This window comes from Mus musculus, chromosome 3, assembly GCF_000001635.26.
Source record: "Mus musculus strain C57BL/6J chromosome 3, GRCm38.p6 C57BL/6J".
Classification (NCBI taxonomy): Eukaryota; Metazoa; Chordata; class Mammalia; order Rodentia; family Muridae; genus Mus; species Mus musculus.
This window is the reverse complement of record NC_000069.6, coordinates 108996319-109021361: the sequence shown is the minus strand read 5'-3', so window position 1 is coordinate 109021361 and position 25043 is coordinate 108996319. Positions and strand designations below refer to the sequence as shown.

General features: G+C 42.9%; 1 protein-coding gene and 1 long non-coding RNA gene across 2 annotated transcripts in view; one reads left to right on the top strand and one right to left on the bottom strand.

Moving 5' to 3' along the window:
• Positions 1-25043, top strand: part of Fam102b (family with sequence similarity 102, member B) — a 56611-nt gene that overhangs the window by 6246 nt on the left and 25322 nt on the right. Inside the window, exons 2-3 of the mRNA NM_001163567.1 lie at positions 17942-18062; positions 24298-24327. Of these exons, the coding sequence (NP_001157039.1) occupies positions 17942-18062; positions 24298-24327 (151 nt within the window). The remainder of the gene's footprint in view (positions 1-17941; positions 18063-24297; positions 24328-25043) is intronic.
• Gm43221 lies at positions 15007-20639 on the bottom strand. Its single transcript, XR_003954543.1, has 3 exons — positions 20352-20639; positions 15830-15939; positions 15007-15689 (listed from the first exon to the last, which is right to left on the bottom strand). It is a non-coding gene; the product is annotated as a predicted gene 43221 (long non-coding RNA).

Genomic DNA, 25043 nt, shown 5'->3' with positions numbered 1-25043 from the left:
GAACCAAAATAGTATCATGCTGTATTTTCAGTTAATTTTTCATGTTAGTAAGTATTCAACTACAAAATATTTCAAATAACTACATATTATTCTTTTATGTTAATTCCAATGATTGAACTAAATCCCTTAGAAGTAATTTTCTTCCTGCCTTTTTAATTAATAAACTATAGTAAGCATCTTTGTTACCAAGATAGTACACATCTGTTCTTATTTAGGCTATTATATAGAAATAGTTATCAAATTTCATGAGTTTTTTTTTAAGATTCATTTCTTTTCATGTGCATTGATGTTTCCAACTTCCCTACCATTGCATTGAGCTGATTTTTAAGATGAAAAGGCACTAAGAAGCAGCACCTATAAAAAATAACCAATACTTATTGTTTGGTTTGGTCTGGTTTTTGAAACAGGGTCTCACTATGTAGTTTTGTCTGGCCTGGAACTCAAAGAGATGCCCTGCCTCCTAAACACTGGGATTAAAGTTGTGTGCCACCAAGCCTGGCTAAGGTTTTGATTTTTTTAAAAACTCCTCTTCCACACTGAGATCACAAAGTAACCAAAAGTCACCAATATTCTAACATACTATCTGCCTACAAGCTGGAAACTCTATGCTCTGAACCCAGCAGTCCCTCTTCTCAGTATATATCCCATGACAGTGAAAGCAATATGCTGAAAGATCCCTATACTTGGTAACCCAGATAGTGAAACAACATAAGCATCTACACACAGGTGACTGAATAAAAGAAATGTGGCGTATCCAATGGAGATTTATTCTGTCTTCAAAGGCAAAGAAATTCTGTGTTTGTGGCAAGGCTAATGAGACTGGAGGACATTATGCTAAGTTAAAGAAGCCCTGGGTAGAAAAACAAACGCTGTATAACATCACATCTGTGAGTGAGATAGAAAAGGGCAAGGTTGGTTTTTTTTTTTTGGAGGGGGTTGTTTGGTTGGTTTGTTTGTTTGTTTGTTTGTTTGTTTGTTTTATCTCCAATTGAGGCAGCCTGTTCTATATAGTAAGATCCTGTCTCAAAACAAAACAAATTGTGTTCATTCAAGGGTGTTCATTTAGCATCATTTAGGGGACACTACCAAATAGACACCCAGAGAGGATGCTGAATTCTGAGGAATCTGGAATATTCTAATAACAGAGGACTTGGGTTAGTCTTAAAGTTAGTGTCTTCAAAGACTAAAATTATGAGCGTGTATTTTTATATATCTTAGTTTCTTGTTTTTGTTTAATTCTTGCAAAACTACATCAATAGAGATGGGAAGTCTATGTTTCTCCTCTTGGCTCAGGAGATACGTGCAGTTTTGTTTTGTTTTGTTTTGTTTTGTTTTGTTTTGTTTTGTTTTAAATAAGTGACTTAAATAAAATGAGTTCTGTCTCGTATGAAGTCCAAGCTGCTAGTGTGGTTCTCCCCAGGCAAATTGTCAGGTACCTGGACTCACTTTATATTTCTGCTCCCGGGGTATTGGCTCATCCCTGGAGACAGTGGCTCACCCTGCATCCCAATCCCAGCCATGGGAGAAGAGAAAAGTGGGGAGGACCCGTCTGTTCAGTCTGTAGGCCTGATCTTAAACATGTCTGATTGTTAGGGAGGCTGGGAAATGTCATCTTTATAGGGTATCATTGTACCTGGCAATAAATAAGATAAATAAGTAGAAGGGCAGATATCAAGGGGTTAGGAATTTTCAACTAAAAGAGCACAATAGAGAAACGCTACCACACTACAGCTAACAATTAAATGGCCTTGTCTGTTTGTCAAAACTGGTGTTTTTATTTTTTAAGATTTCTTTTTTAAATATGTATTGATTTTATTTTTCATGTGTGAGTGTTTTGCTTGCACGTATACATGTGTACCGTGTGTGTGCATTGTACCTGCAGAGACCAGAAAAACAAAACAAAACAAAAAAGAGTATCAGGGTTCCCTCCCTGACCATCTTATATAGCCCAGGCTGGGCTGATCTTCCCGAGGTTCTGAGTTCAGTGCCGAACAACCACAACTCCCAGCAGCTCACAACCATCTGTAATGGGATCTGATTCCCTCTTCTGGTGGCCGTGAAGACAGAGCACTCATATACATAAAATACATGAATCAATAAATCTTTTTCTAAAACGTTTTCACGGAATGGGATGGGAGAGGAAGCTGAGCAGAGGCGAAGAGGCAGGATGTGAGAGCTTGTCAGCCGGGGTCAGGGGTTGGGGCAGAATGGCAGGATGAGTTAGGAAGGAGAATAGTACCTGGAGAATGGGTCACCGAGAAATGGTGAGCTGGAGGAGAAGTGACGAGGGTTTCACTGCCATCTTTTTCTGTGGCTTGTATGGGTGAAAGGTATAAGCAGAAATGGGCTGTGGGCCCTAAGATCCCTGGGGGGAGAGAGGGGAGAGATGTCATGCTTCACTGTGTCCCACCTCAGGCCCAGGATGTGCAAGGCAGTTAGTTCCTCCAGTTCCCAGTTCCTCCAGCCTCCTCATGGGTTTTGTGTGTATGAGTGCTCCATCTTCATGCACACCAGAAGAGGGCATCGGACCCCATTAGAGATGGTTGTAAGCCACCTTGGGGTTGCTTGGATTTGAACTCAGGACCTCTGGAAGAGCAGCCAAGTGCTCTTAACCAGGAGAACAAGTGAGGTCCCTCGGGCCCTGTCTACTTCCTAGGAGGTCTCGCCTCCTCTTATTGCTTTTGCTCTGAGGTCACCATCCTCAGCAGCAGTCTCATTTCCAAGGAAGGAATCTGCCTCCTCCTGTCTCTCTCCACATTCCTGCGCCTCTCACTCTGCCCATGCCTGGCTTCCAGCTCCTCTCTGTATACACTGCCAATCCGCACTTTGTAGGAAAAGAAGAATAATCCATTTGATCTGTCTTAAGCATTCCTCTTCTCCTCTCAACCCTGTAGTGTAAGTTATGCCCCACCACGTGACTGAAACTGACTTTCCTAATATCAGTCATAGACAAATTCTATGTTTTCTCATTTGTACTCCAACCAAAGCTGTGGTAAGTACCTGCCTCTTGAAAGTTGACTGTTTCTGTCTCCTTGAAACCCCCCAGCTTTTACCTCTCGGGTCTCTGACTTCCTTTATGAGTTCTCTGAGGGTCTCACTTATACCCATTTCATTAATAGCCTTTATTTTTAGAGCAAACTTGAGTAGGTAGTATAAAATTCCCATATGCCTCCTGTTGCTCACACAGCTTCCCCTCTGTTAGCCCCCAGCACAGTGGTACATTTGTTACAGAGAACCAGGAATCTACCTTTACACACCATTGCATCCAAGGTTCATAGACTATCAAGTTCACCTTGGTGTTGTGTATCATACGATGGCATATACCCACCATCGTAGTACCCTATGGGATACAGGATAATTGCACTGCTTTAAAAACATGAGCTCTGTCTATTCATCCTTCTTGCTTTAACCATTAATTTGCCAACTCTCTTCCCAATGTTGCCTTTTTCAAGCATGTGCCCAGCTAGAATTACAGTGGATAGCCTTCTAATTGGCTTCTTTCACTTAGTACAAAGAAGGCCTCTTCCATCTTAGCATAGATCCATGACGTTACAATTCCTTCCCTTTAAAAAGAAAAGCTTTTTTTTTTTTACTTTGTTTTAAGATGAAGCAGTCCTTTGTCTTTACACATTTTGATCAAGCAGTTTTCATTAGACAACCTTTTCAGTAGAAAACAGAGAGCATGGAAGGCAGCCTCCGCTGCTCTGCTCAGGGCTGGGGTTCCCCTTGCCCACATGGTAACGTAGAAGGCTGTACTTCTCCGCTTTGATTAGCACAGCCCATTGCCTCTTGATGTCTTAGGGTCAGTATTGCTGTCATGAAACACCATGGCCAAAGCAACTCGGGGAGAAAATGGTTTGTTTAATGTACACTTCATTCATTGTTGAAGAAGTGAGGGCAGGAACTCTAGCAGGGCAGGAAGCTGGAAACAGGACCTGATGGAGAGGCCATGGAGGGGTGCTGCATACTGGCTGAATTAATAGCCTCTCTTATCTTAAAGAAACTTCTTTTGTAAATGAGATTCCAGGGTGGTTTATAAAGGGTAGATTTTTAGATTTATTTTACATGTACGAGTGTATAGTCCCCATGTATGTACATGTACCCTGGGTGTGCCTGGTACCACAGAGGTCAAAATGGGGCACCAGATCCCCTTAATCAGATGGTTGTGAACTACCATGTGGGTGCTTAGAATCGAACTCGGGTCCTCTGCAAGAGCAACAAGTGTTCTTAACCACTGAGCCAACTCTAGAGCCCCGGGTTCTCTCACTCTTATTATCTTGTTTGTTTTGATTTTGGAGACAAGGTCTCACTGTGCTGCTCTGGCTGGCCTGGAACTCACTGTGGAAACCAGGCTCACTGATTGGCTAGACTGACTGGACAGGGAGCCCTGGGAGTCTTCCCATCACTTCTTCCCCAGTGCTGTGAAGAACACACACACCACCATGCCTAGTTTTTACACGAGTTCTGGGACCCCAGATTGAGGTCCTCACGTTTGCACAGCAAACCCTTTCCTGACTGAGCCATATCTCCCAGCCCCTAAACAGAGGCCGAATTCTTCAGGAGAATTCTTTAGGTTGTATAGCCAGAAACATTAAGTACCAACTTTCACTGCTAGTGGCACATCTATATATTAGGAATACAGAATTGATGGGTGTTAGAGGTTAACTAACATTTCATTGTGGCTGTATACTTTAGTTGTATAGAACGTGTTCCTCTATTGCTATGCTAAGGTTATTTCCACATCTTGGCTTCTGTGGGTGCAGAAACAATAAGGAGTGTACATGTTTACCAACTGTAGCTGACAATAAAGTAGTCTACACAGTAAGACATACGTAGATGAAAGTGGTTACTCATCAGTTCAGTGTGAAAAACGCAGGACCCAGCTCCACTGAGTCTAAAACTCATTACCTCTATTCATGACCTGGGAGAGGGTTCAGTGAGGACCACACTTGGCAACCCAAGCATCTAAGGGTGTGGGTTCAGATTCCTGGAACCTACATAAAGCTACACAGTAGCACACATCTGTAACATAGTGCTCCTGTGGCAAAATGGGAGGCAGAGACAAGGGAATCCTCTGTTAGGCTGGCACACACATCCTCAAACTCCAGAGACCCTGTCTCAAACAAGGTGGGAGGTGCACCTGAGGTTGTTCTCTTACCTCCACCCCTGCACTGTGACATCCTACACCTGTACTCACACGAACGTGCACACATGCACACTCGCACACATGCACACTCGCACACATGCACACTCGCACACAGTAGTGAAAAAAGAAAGCCTGCCTTCTCTCCTGTATACCATATGGATGAGGGTTACAGGCATCCTAATGAAAAGGAGGAACACGAGGGTAGACCTGCCGATGGATAAGGTACAGTGGATAATTCCATTAATGGAAGAATCAGAAATCAAATTTTTGAGATGGTGTGCAGAGCCAGACCTGGTGGTATAACTACTGTAGTACCAACTACTTGGGAGTTGAAGCAAAAAGATCATGAGTTCAAAATCAGCCTAGGCTATACAGAGAGGTTATAAGCAGATGAAGGTTTGACCCTTAGCCTACATAAAGGGTCATATATTTCTTTTATATGTGTGTGAAGAGGGGTATGGATATGTTTATATGTACACACATGCAAGTGGGGGTCAGAGGTCAGTGTTGGATGTCCTCCTTCACTGATCTCCACCTTAGTGTGTGAATGCACATGTTCATGTGAGTGTGTTTGTGAGTAGGTGTGTACCTGTGGAGGAAAGAGGTCACCACTGGGTGGCTTCTTCAGTCACCCTCCAGTTTGTTTTGAAGACGGGGTCTCTCAGTGAACCTGGAGCTCACCAATTAATTCATCTAGACTGGCTGGCCCCCAAGTCCTATGGACCCTGCTGTCTCTGCCTCCTCAATGCTGGGATTACAAGCATTGGCTGCTGCTACATGTAGCTTTACACATGTAATAGGAATCCAAACTCAAGTCCTCAAACTTTTGTAGCAAATACTGTTTACTGACTGAGCCAACTCTGTAGCCCTGAAGCCATAAACTTCTTGATCTAAAACTGGCTCATTGGATCTGTAACTTTAGAAGCTATTTGTAGCTATTTTTCTACATTTTTAGAATAGTCACAAACGGCAACAACAACAAAAAAAAACATCTTTTTTGTTTAAAAGTCATAGCCTAGCCAGGCGTGGTGGCACACACCTTTAATCCCAGCACTCGGGAAGCAGAGGCAGGTGGATTTCTGAATTTGAGGCCAGCCTGGTCTACAGAGTGAATTCCAGGATCAGCCAGGACTATACAGAGAAACCCTGTCTCGGAAAAAAAGAAAAAAAAAAAAAAAAGCATAGCCTAGTAATTCAGTTGCTACATTTTTATTCTTAAAAATCTAAGTTTTGTAACCATTCCCACATTTGCATTCAGAAAGATATTTGTGTGGTGAGGGTTATATTTAAGTGGTAGTCATATTTTTTTTCTCCATTTGTTTTGATCTCTGAAAGAGAGATTTCATCTTTTCATAGACAATGCAAAGTTTTGGCCGTATTTTGAATCTGTAGTTCACAGCAACTCCTAAATTCTGTAAAGTTATTATTCCTTTGTTTTAAGGGATATGGAAAATGTATTTTTGTTCCTATACATATTGTCAGGTTTTGATTAGACTTTAGTTTTAGAGCAGTTTTAGTTTCACAGCAGAATTGAGCAGAAGGCACAGACATTTGTCATGTGGCCTCTAGTCTCCACAGCATCGTCTGCTGTTCCCTCTGGACTACAATGCACTCATCTTAACTGATGCACCTATAGGCAGGCAAGTCACCACCCACAGTCCGTGGTTTGGTGCTGTGCATCCTTTGGAGTTTTACACATGTAATGGTGTCTACTCTATAGAATGTGTAGGATGCCTTGCACCCCAGTGATTTACCCCTTTCTCCTTCCCTCCAGCCCCGGGCTTTTTATGGTCTGCATACTTTTGCCATTTTCAGAACACCATAGTCTATGAGTGGATTTTCATTTCCTTCCATGATTTTTACTTTATTGAATTTGGGATTTCATATTAAGTTTTCCTAGACTATGATAATATATTCCCAAATTCTCAGTGTGGGATCTTTTCTTAGATTATTATTATTATAGAAATGTTTTCCTATTGTATTTTTTGTGTGTCATCTGTATCTATATTGTTCTATCTAGAGGTAAATGGAATTAATAGTTTCAGAAAAAGAAATGTACTTTCTTGAATGAATTTGACAAATTTTAGATTACACATGTAAAAGGTGTACAAGAAAGAGATGCATTTCTCTTTCTTGTCTGGGTATTTTCACTTAGCATACTATCTTTCAGGCCTCATTATAAATGGGTAAATTTCCTTTTTAAGAAATAGGTGTGTGTGTGTGTGTGTGTGTGTGTGTGTGTGTGTGTGTGACATTTTCTTTACTCTTTCATCTTCTTTAGGTTTTTTCCAAATCTTGGCTATTATTAATAACTCTGAAACAAACATGGGATTGCAAGCATCTCTTTAAAATACTAATTTGAAGCATTTGCCCATAATCCAAGCACTTGAAACCTGAGACAAGAGAATTAGGAGTTCAAGACCCAGCCTGAGCTACACAGCAAGACCCTGACTTCAAAACCCAAGCCAAACATAATCAACCAAACCAAAGCACTTGATTTTGTTTGCTTTGGATACATACCCAAAGGTATATATGGTTGCTGGACATGTCGTGGTTCTGTTTTTAATTTTTTTGAGGAACCTCCATACCATTTTTCATAATGGCTTTACCAAAACCACATCCCAGAGTTCTCTTTTTTCTACATCCTATCAACACTTGTTCTGTTTTAACTCTTTAGTGACAGCACTTTAGTTAGAGGGGGTCCATCTTGCTTGGGTTTATGTTAATAGCTCCCTGGCACTAATGGTAAGCACCTCTACATTAACTCACTGGCCAATTGTACAAACATTTCAGAAATGATCGCTCAAGCCTTTGGCCCAGTTTTAATCCAAAAGCTTTTTTTTTTGTTGTTGTTGCTATGATTGAGTTGTGACTTCTTTACATATTTTATATATTAACACCTGATTACATGCATGGGCTATAAATTTTCTTCCATTCCATACAAGCAATGTGTGTCCTCATATGTGTGTGTGTGTGCAGTGTGGACATGTGTATATATTTTCACATGTATAGGGAATGAATGTGTGTCTTCATCAGGATATCTGTCGGCCACTAAATGCAACTCTTACATGACACTGTTGAGCTCTTTGCAATATTTGTAGCAGATTTTAAATAAGCTAGTATTAGCAAACACCTACTATGTGCCAATGAACGCTACCTTTTATATGAAATTTCTCTCACTAGAACAATTTAGGACAATAAAGAATTATCTGATGACACCTTTGTCTCCATTCAGTCTCATTCTTTGTCTCTTGGTAAGAGGTGACCCCTTCTGCCAAGGGCCAGTCCCTAACTATAGTCTGGGTTCTATTATTTCTGATATCTCAGGGATCAGTCTTCTCTGATAACACTATTCATACCCAGCCAAATGCTCACTTTGGTCCCTACACTATTTCCCCCTATCAGTACTGAAGTGTGCTTATCTTTCCTTCGTGTAGAAGTGAAATCATCTCTCATGTCATGTGCTCGGCTGGATGCAGCCCTAAGTTTCCCTACTGACTACTTCATTCCTAACAGATCTGAAGCGAGTTGCCCACATCTCTGTATCTCTTCTCCATAGTAACATGCTTCAGGCCCTCCTCGTGACCAACACTGCACTCAGCAGCATCATGGGTGGCTTTTTGTTGCTAAACCCAGTGACCCCTTTTAGGTCTCTACCTTACCTGACCTCACTGCTGTAGCTGATGTTGCTGAATAGGCTTTCTTAAAACTTGTACGTTGCTGTTGCAGATACCCTGGTTCTTTTCTTGTCCTGTTGAGAGGCCACCTCCTTGCCTTTTTTAACCTCTCTCCTGCTCTGATATTGGTGGCCCTGCAGGCTGTCCCCTTCCCTTTCTCCTTTACCACTCTCCTCAACTCAACTGGCCTCATCCTTTCCGATGGTGAGGACTTTTGCTCATGTTTTCAGTCCTCACCATTCATTCTCATTCTCATTCTCTCTCTCTCTCTCTCTCTCTCTCTCTCTCTCTCTCTCTCTCTCTCTCTCTCTCATTCTCTCTACATATCTGTCTGCAAACTGAGCGTTTCCAAGGAGAAGAATCTGAACTGGGATTCTGAACAGCATTTAGTGGCTGACACATATCCTGATGAAGACACACGTCTATTCCCTATACATGTGAAAATATAGACACATGTCCACACTGTACACAAACTGCCTGACCCACTAGAAGAAATGAATCAGTGAATGAGTAAATAAAGCGAAGCCCACTGCACAGTTTTTCATGATGATGTTCCTGCCGAGCATTTACTTAGGTTAAAAATGCTGCTGGAGTTGGCAGATGCATGTATTCTTTGTGTTCTTTAAAAGTCAGTCTTATAGATCTAGCCAATCTTCACAGCCTTAAAATACTTGTTTTTGCTTGGATTCACAAAATCTCCTTCTTTGTCAGAATCTACGTGTCTTTTAAAATAGACAGATCTTCAGTATATCAGGGAAAAGATCTCTATAAAGTTGGCCATTCTTTCACTTTGTGAGCAAATTGAAACAGACTCACAGGTGCGTGTAGCCTTGAGTATAACATTTATTATCAAGCTACACTGTACCCCAGGCACTGTTTGGGGCCATGTGGAATGATTTACTTCATCTCCCTGGGTTCCCCTGAGGTGTAGATCTCATGAGAAGGCACCGTACAGATGACAAATGTACCAGAGTGGCAGCTGGCAGGTAGCTGAGGCAGGGTTTGAACTCAGAGACTAGCTACGGGATAAGCACCTAACCTGCACACTGTACTTCCTGGCCAAGAGCTCACACTCCTCAGAGCAGATTTTCTTATATCGCTGCTTCTGAACAGTCGAAAGTGTCTTGAATAATCAGGACATGGTGTAATTGTAAATACGTGCCCAGAGGACGCATTCGCTGGTCCTCAGGAAATTGGTGGCATTGATATACTACTCATCACAAAGACTGGCTCTGTCAACTTCCACTGCAGTTTATGTTTAAGTTTTCAACAGCATCCTAGATTCCTTTTGGTTCTCTAAAACATAAACAGTGGCCATAGCAACTTTATCTTCTTCTGAGTCCTCTGCTTGTTTTGTGTTCGTTGCAACAGCTTTATCATGTCATCTTTGAAATGTTTGGCTTTCCATAGTGGTAACACAAATCACATTCCTTAGTTTTCTTTCTAGACAGTGGTTAAGCAACCGTCCAAAACTCATAGGAAGTCAGTGACTCACCCAACAGAAAGCAGTTAGTAATGTGACTTTCGTCCCCGGTGCCAAGTAGTTTTGTGTGGGTTTCCACGGTAACCCATCAGTATAACAAATGTCACAAACTAACTTTGCAGCCTTTTGGATTTGTTTAATTTGGACAGCTTTTTCCCAAGGTCTATGTGTACACACAAAAGATTACCACAGAAAACTCTGACTAAAAGCTTTAGGGACATAATACACTTTTGTTTTGGTTTTTTGGGACAAGGTCTCTGTAGCCCAGACTGGCCTCAAAAATCTCACTTAAACTCTTTTTTTTTTTTTCCTGCCATGTTTACCCAAGTGCTGTGATTGCAGATTACAGATGTGAACCACACTCTCAGGTGGAGATCTGAGGGAGATAGATTTGAGCAGGAACCATTAAGGAGACTCTTGGCAATGATTCAAGGAAATGATGTTAAGAATCTGAATTGTGACCATGCACATAGGAAACGGCTTGATTTCTGAGTGGTTAGAAAGTGACGACCAGGAATTTATTTATACCTGGTACCAGGTGTTTTTGGACTGTTTATTAAATGCTTACTGGGGTTGGCAGGCTGGATTCATGGGATTATGACAGTGGTACTGTATCTATTTTATGGGGTTGTTTGTATGCTGTGTCATGTTTGTAGGCTTGTTTCAGTTTGGTTTTGTTTTTGGTGTTCAAGACAGGGTTTCTTTGTATAGCTTTGGCTTCCTGGAACTCACTTTGTAGACCATGCTGTCATCAAATTCACAGAGATCCACCTGCCTCTGCCTGCCAAGTGCTGAGTGGGGTTAAAGGCGTGCGCCACCACTATCCAACTTGGACTTTTTTTCTTTAATCATTTCTGGGTTTCTCCTCAATAAGGTGTCTTCGTTACCACAGCATGAAGTCGTTAATAGACAAATAAATACTGCACAAATCTAGTTCATCCCAGCCTGATCTCTTGGCTTAGTAAACTGTCCTATATAAGGACCTGTTTCAGTGTCCTTCACATAAGCTGTTGCTCTGATACTTAGGAGGCAGAATTCAGGCAACTGGATGAAGCCATCTGTAGGAAGTGAACCTGGCTTATGTGTGGGTGGGGCTTTCCTAAAAGGCAGTTTGTAAGATCAAAGCGTTGATCCATGCAGTAGTCTTGTTTCCTTTGTTTTTTTTTTTTTTTGGGGGGGGGGGGGAGGGATTGATGATTTTGGTTTTTGAGATAGAGTATTGATTGCTATGTAGCACAGACTGGCCTTCGGCTCATGCTCTTCTCGCTTAGCCTCCCAAGTGCTAGGACACAGTGACCCTGCATCTGGATTCTGAGAGCACACTCCACATGGGAAGGGTACCGGGACTCAGGTTTCTGAGTGTGGGAGTGATCAGACTTCGGGTGTGTTAGAGGTTAGCTCACCTACATAGATGAACCCTAAAACAAGCATTTTAAATATTAAAGTGTGAATGGGGACAGCCCAGGCTTCCATCTCTCTCTGTATTATCACCAGGCAGTTTTTCATGTAGGTAGCCTCAAGGTCCAACATGGCTTCTGACATTCAAAACCATTGTCATGACAGTTTTCAGACTGTCATGAAAGGAATAGAGAGAGGGTAAAAGGACAGTCCCCACATGCCCTCTCTTACTGTGCCTTTCTAGAAGGCCCAGACAGTGGTATCTAATGATATCACCGTAGCAGAAAATCAACCCCCTTCTCCCCCTAGCAGCAAAGAAGACTTGTAAAATAGGCTTAACTGGCTATGCATAAAGTTAGATATGTAAAAGAAGGAGAGAGACACTGGATAAGCAACTGACGGTCTCGTCATACGCTCCTCAACAAGTGGCTTGACTGGTTAAAAGACCTAGCTAATATGATGAGTTAGACCGCTGTTGAGTACCATGGTAAACAGATGCATGACTTAAGTCCTTCTAGGCCAGGGTACCAGGTGGGCCAACAGTTAACACATGATACTGTGCATCTAAAGAAAGAGGCTTAGCTGTATATGTGTGTGCGTATGTGTAAGTGTCTGCATAATACTTAAAACATTGCGGTAAAAAGATAAGCTTAGTGGGCACCAACACTTTAAGGAGACAGGAACATGAAATTAAGAACAAGTAGCCACAAAATTAGGAAAGGGCAGGACTCGTTCAAGAATGTATAGTAAGGGTGAAGGATGAAGTCAAGAAAGCCCATCACGGGCCAGCAAGATGGCTCAGCAGGTAAAGGTGCTTGCTGCCAAGGGGGACAGACAGCCTGAGTTCAAGCCCTGGAATCCACACAGTAGAAAAAGAACTGATGTAAGTTGTCCTCTGACCTCCACACGCGTACTAAGGCATGTTTATGCTGACATACATACACTCAAAGACACACACACAACTAAAAAAAAAAAAAAAAATTAAAGAGCCCATCAAAGTTGGCAATCCATTGCTCACTAGTGAGCAGTTTCAGGGGGTGCTGGGTAGAAACCTGCTTGAGATGCTGGAATGCATCTACTCTACACAGTGCCTTAAATTCAGTTTAACTCTTTTCACCATAGTGAAGTTCAACAAGCTACTTAATTTCTCTCAGTTCCTATACTAAGGAAATGGAGTGGCGTTTCTATGTGTAAAATGCATAGTATCTGTTGTATTGAAAGTACCTGGTAACTACTGCAATATTGTCACTAAAGCAGAAGTCAGCCAGTAGCGATAGAAACCAGAAGTGTGGTTTCCCCTGCAAGATGTAATACCATACTCTTTATTAAAACCCGTTCCTTATATGCTGCAGTCCCTGTCCAAGTTTATACTGCTATTATTAACCTGGTTTCTCCCCGAGTCTACCAGACTTCCTGTCGGTATCCTCCATTCTCTAGATAAACTAGGTAAGTATGAAATACTTCCCACTGAATTGCATTTAAGGATAACAGGTGCATGCAGAATCCACTTGGTATCTTTAATGCTGTAATTCGTGCCAAAGCTACACTCTATCTGTGCAAATGGTAGCATATATGATTTCGTACATGAATCATTATAAATATGCCACATTGTAAGAGTGTTTTCAAATAAATAAAAATATAGTATGTGTTTCTAATTAGTTTAGTTGGGGAATTACTGATATTTCATAAACAAATAAAAAACAATGTAAACCAAGGATTTGGGGCTTTGAAGTATTTGTGTTTTCTTCTTATTTCTGACGTAATTCCTAGAATAGTTAGCTTAGTGTCTTAGTCAGGGTTTCTATTCCTGCACAAACATCATGACCAAGAAGCAAGTTGGGGAGGAAAGGGTTTATTCGGCTTACACTTCCATACTGCAGTTTATCACCAAGGAAGTCAGGACTGGAACTCAAACAGGTCAGGAAGCAGGAGCTGATGCAGAGGCCATGGAGGGATGTTCTTTACTGGCTTGCTCAGCCTGCTCTCTTATAGAACCAAGACTACCAGCCCAGAGATGGTTCTACCCACCAGGGGCCTTTCCCCCTTGATCATTAATCAAGAAAATGCCTTACAGTTGGATCTCTTGGAGGCATTTTCTCAACTGAAGCTCCGTTCTCTGTGATAACTCCAGCTGTGTCAAGTTGACACACAAAACCAGCCAGTACACTTAGTAACATTTTAAGGTCCAGCTGTAAATTGGATCCAACGGACCATGTGGTGAAGGTCTATTCCTAGCTTGGCACCATTAGGAGGTAATGGAACCATTAAAAGGTAGGAGGGCTTTAGGTCGTTAGGACTCATGCTCCCAAAGGGATTGTGTAGCTCTGGCCTAGTCCCTCATTCTGCTTGCTAGCTGTGGAGACAGGGGCTTTCCCTCCAGCGCGTGCTTCCACTGTGATAGCCTTGCCACAGGCCCTGCACAACAAAACCAGTCAGCTGTGGACTGAAGCCCCCAAACAATGAACCAGAATCAACCCCTCCTCTTCACACGTTGATCTGACTCAGACATTGGTTATAGTGACAGAAAGTTGGCCAAAATGAGGTTATTTGGTTTTCATATATTAGACAATAAAGAATATTCACTGGGTGACTATTTAAAGCAACTGGAAAGTAGTGGCTTTCAACGTTAAATACTTTTTTTCTAAAAGGTGTTCTTGTAGTGCAGCCCAAACTGATATCAAAGTTGGATCCCTCCTCCTTCAGCCGCCTTCTCAGTACTGGGATGACAGGCACGGCTCTCCATGCTGGCTCTCCGGGATGTAACTTTGCTCCATTTTGAGATTTTTTTTTTCAGTGCTTAGTAATATTCTTAATTTTCCAGTTTTTACTTTAACAGAGGTTTACATGCACGTGTTTTAAAGTCTAAGCTTTGTCATTAAAGAGGAAGTCCGCAGGTAGGGGTGGGAAACCAGAGGCTCCTATCCACCTAGCAAGGATCCAGCCATCAGGATGGCGAGGCTGTCTTTGCTCCGCCCTCAGCCTTCTAGGGCTGCTCATTTTGCACAGTGAGAGGAAGGCTGCAGGAAGCCTGGTTTGCAGTCCATGAAGGCGGACCTCTGGGCTATGAACTGGTAGAATAAGTCCAAAATGGCAAATGAAAGGCTGAGCCCAGGACTTTTGTTCCCAGTAACATGTTTTAGGGGTTTATACCCTTCTTGTTTTTAAAGAGCATCTTAGTCCTGTAGAGTAGATGCGACTTCTTTTTGTTATTACATGTATCTGTGCATGTACGTGTGGTGGGAGGCTGGGGGCGGGGGAGGGGGGGCGGGGTTGTGCACATGCCTGAGTGTAAGAGATGAGGTCAAAGGCTAGTGTGGGGTTGGGCTATCGCTTGAGCCCATAATTTTTTATTTGAGAACTTCTCCTCCTCCAGCATCGGCTCTGCTTGGATGACGCTGTGTTTGATGCCATTCACTTTGGCCTGTTTTTCCCAGTAAGAGCTTCTCCCGGGGTGCCAGCTTAGATGTAACAGCAGCTCTGAAGCTCAGAGACGCTCTGTGCTGGTGCAGGGGCTTGGCATCATGGGTCTTTACTATACTTGAGATGGCTGATCCATTCGGTTGGGAGTCCTGAGTGTCCATCTCATTAGAGATTCCCTGATGAGAGCATCCCGGTCTCCAGGGTTGCCAGAACTAGCTAAGGAGGAAGGGTCAGCACTGACTCATCTTCCAGTACTGTGTCATCACCCTCCTGAGGCCTGCCCTGGGATCACAGGCCAGAGTGTCATCTGTCCTCCCCACCCCCACCCCCGGTCAGGAGAATAAGCTGAGCTTCCTGCAAGTCAAGGTCTGGCTGCTTCTAAAACAACGTTCCATCAGTCCTTCCACCCTTGGCCAGTCCTTCATTTTGTTTCAGAACCAATTTAAGATTCCACTCTTGGCTTTCCACATTACAGCGTCAGGTTCAGATTTCCTCGGTTGCTAAATTGGTTACCACTCGTGTCTGTCCCTGACTGCTTGGGTTTTGTCTTCCTATGAAATGATGCCTTTAAAACAAACAACAAAACAACAAACTTGGTAAGTTTGGGGGAGAAAGAAGTAGAAGCTAGCTTTACCTAGAAGCATATATGTTTTTCTAAGGACAGTAAACTATCTCATGGTTTTTAAAAGATACTGTTTTTGATACCTGATCCTACACCAGTGGTGTTAGTCCATGCCTTGAGGTATGTTCCTGAAGGTTCCAGGACCTCAGCGTGTCTGCATGCCTTCTTGGGCACTCCAAGCGCATGACTGATGCTGTGAGGAAAACAAGAACCAAAAATCAGGTGGCTTTTTTTTTCCCCTGAATCTTTCTGGGCTTCTGAAAGGTTTATCTACAGACCCAACTGCGGTGATCTTGATACACATCCGTTCTTGATACACATCTGTTTTCTTCCCAGAGGCAGCAACAAGTTGGTACACTGCTGTGTTCATCTCATTTGTCCTTACCTCATTTTATTTTTTTTTATCTGAAGTTATCTAAATTTATCTAAGTTCTTACCCATCAGCCTCTGTTGTGCCAGAGAAATGATCCCACTCTGTACTTCATTAGGAAAATCAACCTCATTAGACCTATGCTCTCGGGAACCAGCACAGGAGAGGGGGTGGGAAGACTGTAAGCCAGAGGTCAGGAAGGGCCGGACAGAAACAGTATCTTCTGGTCAGACAGGAATATTGCTCTCATGAGCTCATAGCATCTGTGATGGCCTGCACAAGATCAACCCTGTCAACGTTCCAGCATGGAGTAGGGAGGACCCAAGATCCTTCACACCTGACTGAGGAGCTAGGCCTGACACTTCTGGGATACAGGGTGCCAGGCTTTAGAGATGTGGCTCTATGGATGCTCGCATGAGTATATGGGCTGCACAAACTGGATTCAGTGAGTTGTGAGGAAGGGAAGGTGAAGAAGAGGAGGAGGGGGGGAGAGGAAGAGGATGATGACATGGTTACAAGGGAGTGGGAAGTGGGACTGGGCGTGGGAGGAGTTAGGGGGAGGAGTAGGAGTGATTGTGATCAAAATACATTTTATATGCTTCTATGAAATTCTTAATAATTAATAAAAATATTAAGGTCAGGTGGGATAGTACTTTGGAGGCAGAGGCAAGTTGATCTCTTTGAATTAGAGGCCAACATTGTCTACATGGTGAGTTCCAGCCAGCAGGACTATATAGTGAGACACCCCCCCCCAAAATCTCTCAAAAAAGGGATATATTAAATAATATACATATTAAAATGTTATGTCGCCAATATTAACTACACTGATGAGTAATACAGAGGACTTCCTTTTGCTTTATCCATTTTCCTCTGCACATAGCCACCCCCCTCCCCCATTTTCTATCTCCTTCCATGAGCAGAACAATTATCTTCCCTTTCTAAAGCAAAGTCCCTTGAACTACACGGAAGAGGAAAGAGAACATCCTGTACAAAAGTCAGGAAACTTGAAAGAGGAAAGTTGTTGGGAAAACAACTGATTTAGGGCTGTGGGCAAGGGGCTTCGGAGTTAAATGGGTGGCTTGAGTTAACTAATTTATCTTGAGATAACTCCAGTCCCGTGCTTAAGTTCCTGGTCTGTACAGTGAGGGAAATGCCAGCTACATTTCAGAGTTGCTGTGAGATTAAGTATCATGTTATAAACATGTAGTTCATGTTGCTGAAATAGCTAGAGAGAAGGTAGGGTATTTGTGAATATTTCTGTCTCTTTCACGAAGCCCTGCAGGGTTAGAAATGCTGTCCTTTATCTTGTATTTTAAACATTCAGAAGTATGCTCAACACAGAGAAAGTAAATGAACACTGAAGACTTATTTTAAACCGATTGATGAGTAAGTTAACTCCTTTGCATTTCGAATAGCCAACTATTCCTGTCCGACTGCTTGCAAATACTGACGGTTGCATTTGTATGTGTTCCTGTGTGTGCTTGAGTGTGGAAGCCCAACATGACGTCAGGTCGCACCTGAGGTGCTCTTCACCTTCGTTATGTGTCAGGGTCTCCAGCTGAACCCAGAGCTTGCCATTTCGGCCAGTTTGGCTAGTCAGCCTGCTCCAGGGGGTCCCTGTGTCTCGGATGCTGTGATTGCAGACACCTGGCTTTTATGTGGTCCCAACTCCACTCCTTGAGCGTGCAGCAGGCAGTTTTCTCACTGAGTTGAGTCTCCACACCTACGAATACTGACTTCTAACTTTGTAGACTTGAGTGAGAGCGTGAGTGTTTTTAACATAGTAATTAATTGGCATTTCGGTTTTTGTTTTTCTCCTATTCAGGGAGGTGGTGCAAGCAAATTGTGTTCACTGGAGAAAGAAGTTCTCGTTTATGTGCAAAATGAGCGCCAGCGCCTCCACCGGCATCCTGGATCCTTGTATCTACAGAGTGTCTGTACGGAAGGTACAGAAATAGCCTATTATTTCTCCCCTTTCAGAAACCATAATTAGCTACAGTCACCACCTCACCTCACCTAGATCTGCTTAACAGTAGAACTGTAACTTCACACCTACAGTAATAAATATCCTTGGAAGATATGGTAGAAAACCTGAGGTTATTCTAACTCGAGATTCAAAAAACCCTCAGAGTCACTGTACATGTGAGCATTAACCACACCTGTATTAGTTTGGGAAGTACCTGTCTATAATAGGAGTTTCTTAAACTCTCATTCTTTACTTTTTTACATATTTTAAAATTAATATTTTCATTAATTCTTTGAAAAATTCATACGGTGTATTTTGCTCAGACTTACTCTGCTCCCCCAACTCTTCCTACACATGCCCTCTGCGCCTTCACTGCCCCACCCACCTAACTTTGAGTTTTCTTAGGATTCTGATCCAGTGCAGTTTGTGTTGCCCAACTGCTTTTGGAGAGTGGGGCCTGCCCTGAAGTGTGGCACATCATTAGAGAAAACTTGACTCCCTCTCCCAGCAGCTGTCAAAGCCAATATCTCCTCAGCTAGGCAACTGGGACTTGGATTTTTTCCCCACGTGCCCCCCCGCCCCCGCACCCTCAGTGCTGGGATTTACCTGGATGGAGCTCATGCAGGTCTTGTGTGTGCTGCTCACAATTGCCGTGAGTCCTGTGTTCGTCTGTCCTATTGTACTTCCCTGAAACTTTCCACCACCTCTGGCTCCGGTCTGCCACCTCTTCCCCACACATGCCTGGGTCTCGTGAAGAGGGGTGTGATATAGACATGCCACTGAGTCACATACGGCTCAGCACTCCCAAGTTTCATATTTTCTGCATACTGACCAGTTGAAGGTCTTCATGTTAATTGCCATCTACTGCAAGGGGCAGCTTCTCTGAGGAGGGCTGCGCGAGGCTCTGATCTGGAGTTCAGGACCAGGTTCCAACAACCTCTGTTCTTTAATAAGTATTGTTCCAGGGACTTCAATCAGTTACCTAAAAGCGGCCTTGGAATTGGGTGTCCTTTTCTTTATATTCAGTAGAAACCAAGGCTCAGAGAAATGAAGTAACTTGCCCAAATTTTATTACATTGTTAATAAATGATAAAGGGAAGACTCAAACACAAACCTCTGCCCTGGTTTGTATGTATTTTATTTTTATGTATGAGGTTGGGGAAATGTACATGTAAGATCCTGACCTTTTTTTTTAATTTAAAAAGAACAATCCATTAATCACTGCTATTAGTGAATTAACTAACAGCTTTACAGTAGGAACTTCATGATAGTGGCAAGTCTATAATCATGGCAACTGGAAATGCAGAGACAGGAAGATTCCAAGTTCAAGGCTAGCCTGAGCTACAGTATAGCAAATTTCAAGCCAGCCTAGGCCATGTCATGACTTTGCCTTTATAAATGAAGACCCAACAGTGTGTTTTACATTTTGTACACATTTTTTTTGTTCTGGTTTTCTTTCAGAAACAAGGGCTCACTAGATAGCTAAGGCTGGCCTTGAACTCACACGTGGCTTGGACGTGTGTCAAATCATGATCCTCCTTTCCTCTGTCTCCTGAGTATTGGAACTGCAGGCAGGCCACCATGCCCAGCTTTATATGTATTCTAAGTTACCAAAGTCCATGTATGTGTTAGCAAAGATAAAGACTTAGAATGAGAAACTCGAGTCCCTTTGGTCTTTTCCACTCCGCCCTGTGTCTTTCTGTGTCACATAGAAAGCTATATTCTTAGATTGCTACCCCATGTTTTGAATGAATTGATAGCAGTATGATGGGGGTAGCCATATACCAGCCTTTTTATATTACTTGATACACTTGGTTAGAATATAATCAATGCATGTGCACAGAAATGATGCTACAACTTTTAAGACTTTATGGAAATGGCTGTGTTTGGAGCAATGGTAATTGAGCAGAGGCTTCTACAAAAGAAGTTTGGCACGGTGAAAGCTTACACCAACCTGACTTTGAGCCCCACGCATGCTGAAACGTACCAACCGGGAGACCTTGGGCAAGTCTGACTTGAGTTAGTCCTTGATTGTCTGTGAATGTAGGGATCAGCTGACAAAACAAAGCATCCCGCCTTCACCGTGCTGCTTTGACTGCCGCTCATTCATTGAAACCCTGTCTGAATAGACTTCTAATCACGATGCTTGAATGTGTTAGCCCTTGGATTTTAAGAAACACAAAACATATAACCAGCCGACAAATCAAATAAGCTCAAGCTCTAGTAAGACAAACAGAAACGATAAATGCCAATTAATGCCAGGACGCACCTCAAATAAACCCTGTTATAAGGGTTTGATATATCTGTTGGGACGTGTCTTAATTTGCTTCCCACTGCTGTGATAAATATTATGGTCAAAGAAACCTGAGGAGGGACAAGTTCATTTCATCGTACAGGTCCCGGCATGAAGAGAAGTCAAGGCAGGAACTAGATGCAGGAACGGAAGCAGAAGCCATGGAGTAACACTGCCTACCCACTTGCTCTGCACAGCTTGCTCTTTATACACCTCAGCCCAGGAATGGCACCACCCATCAATCACTAATCAAGAAAATGCCCCCTTAGGCCTGTCTACAGTCGATCTGATGGAGACATTTTCTCAGTTGAGGTTCCCCTCTTCCTGGGTGACCTGAGCTTGTGTCAAGATGACACAAGTCATATATGTTAAACAGTCCCAAAGAGTCAAGGGCTTAAACAAAACGGTGGAGAAGCTGTGTCAGAACTTGGGATAAGTGTAGTAGCTCCGCCACCTGCAGCATATGGTTCCAACTGTGGATCTAAGGGGCAGCTCAGTCTTGCTCTCCCTTAAATAGTGACATAGGGACAGACGTGATGCAAAAGTGGCGCCGCCTGTGACTTTTATAGGCATCCCTCTGGTTAGAACCTAGTCATGTGACCCACACCAAACTGAAAGGCTCCAACTGTCATCCATGGTTGGCTGACCAGTAAGTTCTAACGTTCCAGAAGAGAATCTGGTGAGTTGCCAATCATCTCTTGCTGTATTTGACTACTCAGGGTTATTCTGCATAACCTTTCCCAACTATTGTATAAAAGAAGCATCAGAGGACCCACCTATTTAAACATGTTGACCATTGTGTCCCCCCAAAAATGTCATAAGCAAAGTCACAAATTAGGGGAAAATATTTGTCAATCAGTCAAAAAAATTAATATAGAAAAAACCACTTTTACACTGTGTAAAAGAATCAACAGCATTTATAAGAATTTGACAGGTGTCAATATATTCCCTTCCCCAAAAGTATCATAAAAATACAAAATATACCCAATCTCACACAAATTAAAACTACAGAGAAGACACCATTTTATGAACAGATCTGATAAAGATTGGATTTGTTAGAGATCCCTGATGCCTAGACACAGGGAAGCCGCCACCAGTCAACCAGAGTTCTGGACCTCTTCCACTTTACTTTCTAGTGAGAATTGGGTGACAGGAAGCAAGTGTGTAACAAAATAAAATAAGTTCAGATAGCAGTAAATGTTACACACTTTACAAAATGGGATAATGGAGAATAATTTAGGGAAGAGTGTTGCTGTAGAACATTGAGGAGGCATCTCTCCTGCTCCTGCTCCTGCTCCTGCTCCTCCTCCTGCTCCTGCTCCTCCTCCTGCTCCTGCTCCTCCTCCTGCTCCTGCTCCTGCTCCTCCTGCTCCTGCTCCTGCTCCTGCTCCTGCTCCTCCTCCTGCTCCTGCTCCTGCTCCTGCTCCTCCTCCTCCTCCTGCTCCTGCTCCTGCTCCTCCTCCTGCTCCTGCTCCTGCTCCTGCTCCTGCTCCTGCTCCTGCTCTGCCCCTGCCCCTGCCCCTGCCCCTGCCCCTGCCCCTGTTCCTGCTCCAGCACTGCAGTAGAAGCAACCTGTGGCCACCTGACTTTTTAAATGGGTGCTGTACATCAGAACGAGGTTCTCATACAACAAACACTCTTAACAAGTGAGCTATCCCAACAGCACTCTGAGAGGTAGGCTGGTTCCCAGGTAGAGGGAGGACAGGCATGTGCCACCATCCCTGATTCATTTGGGAAATTTTAATAGGACAAGCAGTTATAACAGTGGTTCTCAACCTGTGGGTCATGACCCCTTTGGTGGGGATCAAATGCTGCTTTCACAGGGATTGCAAATCAGATATTCACATTACAGTTTATAACAGTGGTAAAATTAATGTTATGAAGTTGCAATGAGCTTTATTTGTTTGGTTGGGTTTTTGGTTGGGGGGGGGTTGTTTGTTTTTGGTTTTGAGGCAGGGTTTTTCTCTGTATGATACTCAAACTCCTGGAGTCCTGAAACTCTGTAGATCAGGCTGGCCTTGAACTCAGAGATCTACCTGACTATGCCTCCCAAGTGCCAGAATTAAAGGCATGCTCCACCACACCCAATGCAATGAAATAATTTATATAGTGGAGATCACTACACAAGGAACTTATTAAAAGGTCACAACACTGTTGCAGGAAATACTAGAAAAGCACCATCCAGTGCTATCCCTGGCTACTCTCCACCCTGGCGACCTCACTGCCCCCATGGCTAACCCCGTGCAGCGCCCGCCCATCTTGCGGTTCTCTTGCTGCAGATTCTGTTCACATTCCCAGCCATCCACCCCCTTTGGTCTTCAGTCCTAAATCCCAGTAACCCAGTAAAGTCAAAACTCTAGAGGCTTGTGATTTATAAGTCAGATTTATGTCATAACTCTCACCCCATGAAACGCCCACACAATGAACTCAGAGCCAATTGATATTGAACTAAACTGTCCACCTGGATTGGACAAATTGTCCTGTAATTATCCATCTCTTATATGATATTCATAGCTACCTGTAGCTATTTAAAGCCACATGGAATCTGGATCGTCTTTCTCTTCCTCCATCTTCCTTCATTCTCTCTGTCCTCTCTCTCCTGTCTCTAAAAATCTCTGTACTCCTTCCTTTTCCAATCACAGGCTTCTTGTTGTATTAATATTTAAACCAATTGAGGGAAATTCTGCTACACACCATTCATAAAGCTGAGAACCACTGTTTCATAAGATCATGCTGCTGTTTTGGTGGTGAATGAATTGGTTTTAATATCTCAAAGTAGAAATGCTTAGGTTCGGGGAAAGCAGTTTTTTACAGACATAGTCCATTATTTGGCACAACCGGATACCCAACTAAAAGTACAGGTTTCTATTGCATGGAGAGTGAGAGCAAATAACCAAGGTACAGCTAGCAATCTTTCTGTAGAAGCTACAGAAAGGAGGAAAGGAGAGGCAGGAGGAACAGCAGCCAGGGAAGCAGTAGATGTGGTATCGGGAGGTGTGGCATGGGGGTGTGGCATCATGGCATCAGGAAGGTCATTGGTCAAGCCGTCACTTGTGTAAGAGACTAAGATAAAAGCAGGGAGCTTTTAGCTTCTGCAAAATGAAGATCCTGAGCTACTAGAGAGGGAAAATGAGGTCAAATCCAGCTGAAGAGGGTTGACGAGAGTCAGGCAGAGGTTTAAGACTTTTGAGTTTTGACCATACATGACAGCACTGAAAATAAGCAAGTCGAGGAGCCATGGAACACCTAGAGGATGTTTCCTTTTGTTTGTTTAAGAATGGCACCATTAAAGGATGTGGGAATGACCCGATACTGAAAAAATGCCGATAGCACATTGGACTAGAAACAGTGGCAGGAAAGGGAAGAGTGACAGACGGTCCTAAGTAATGCCAGAGCTCGCTGCGGCCCGTCTGGGGTTCTCTAAATTCAATGTGTAAAAGATAGGCATGCTAGATAGTGTGTCAGTCACAAAAGGGAAGTGACAACTCTCCAGTAAACACGCTCTCAAAGTGGCTTTGGAGAAAGGAAGCTTTCTGTGGTAACAGAGGCAACAGTGCACAGTGTACTGGGCTTTGCTCCGAGTGCTTTACACTTGGCCCTCACAGCTGTGTGGCCAACGGTCCCACCATCCAGGAAGCTGAAGTGAGTCACTTGAGGTCCAGGAGTTCAAGGTCCGTCCGTGCAGCATACAGAGACTCCACATCAAAAACCAAATGAATAAAGTTACAAGCAAAGAGAAATTTTTGGTCATTTTTAAGATATTATTATTGATTTGAATAGCCAGGTTGAAAATAGTTCTATGTATATTGCCTGTGATATTTACTAGCATATAAATGTCTACTTAGGACTTGTTTGACACACATTTAGTCTTAAATTCTTCATTCTATAGTGACCTCACTTACAGTGCGTTCTGTGTTTGCAGGAATTAAAAGGTGGGAAAGCGTATGCAAAGGTAAGTAAATGTTCTTTAACTCTCTTTGAAGTTCATAATGTTGTTATTGCAAGCTATGGGTTTTTAATTGCTACTCAAGCGTGGCTCATTTTAAGTTCAGCACACTAGAGACTGAATAATTGGATCTAACACACTATTAGAATATTCTTTCTGGGGACTGGAGAAATGGCTCAGTGGTTAGGAACACTGCCAGTTCTCCAAAGGACCCAGGTTGGTTCTGTTCCCAGGACCCGAATGTGACTAGAACACTCTCTGTAACTCCGGTTCCAGAGGCCCCAACCCCTCTTCAGGCCTTGCATGCACATGGTGCCCAGACATACATGCAGGCAAAATGCCCATACTCATAATAAAAATAAATGAATTTTTTTTAAAAGGAGTATTTTGGGAGCTAATTGTGGGCTGGTACCCTTTAGTATTAGCCTCCCTACTAGACAATGTTCTCTGGTTTTCTTGAAATCGTAGCTTACTGCTACAATTACAGAATAATTAGATGTGAGTTATTGTTGCTCCAGGATTGGTTAATCCACTGACTAAAGAATGTGGTCAGGGATCCATTATCCTTCCCTCAGTGATGACCTTAATCTCGATAGCAATACCTTAACATCAGATGTTTAGTTGCTCAAACTTTTTGACATAATCCATATGCACAAAAACCTAGCTGGGCTCTTTATAGTATTTTTGTTGAATAAGTATGAATTTCCTTATGTTCTTAGAGG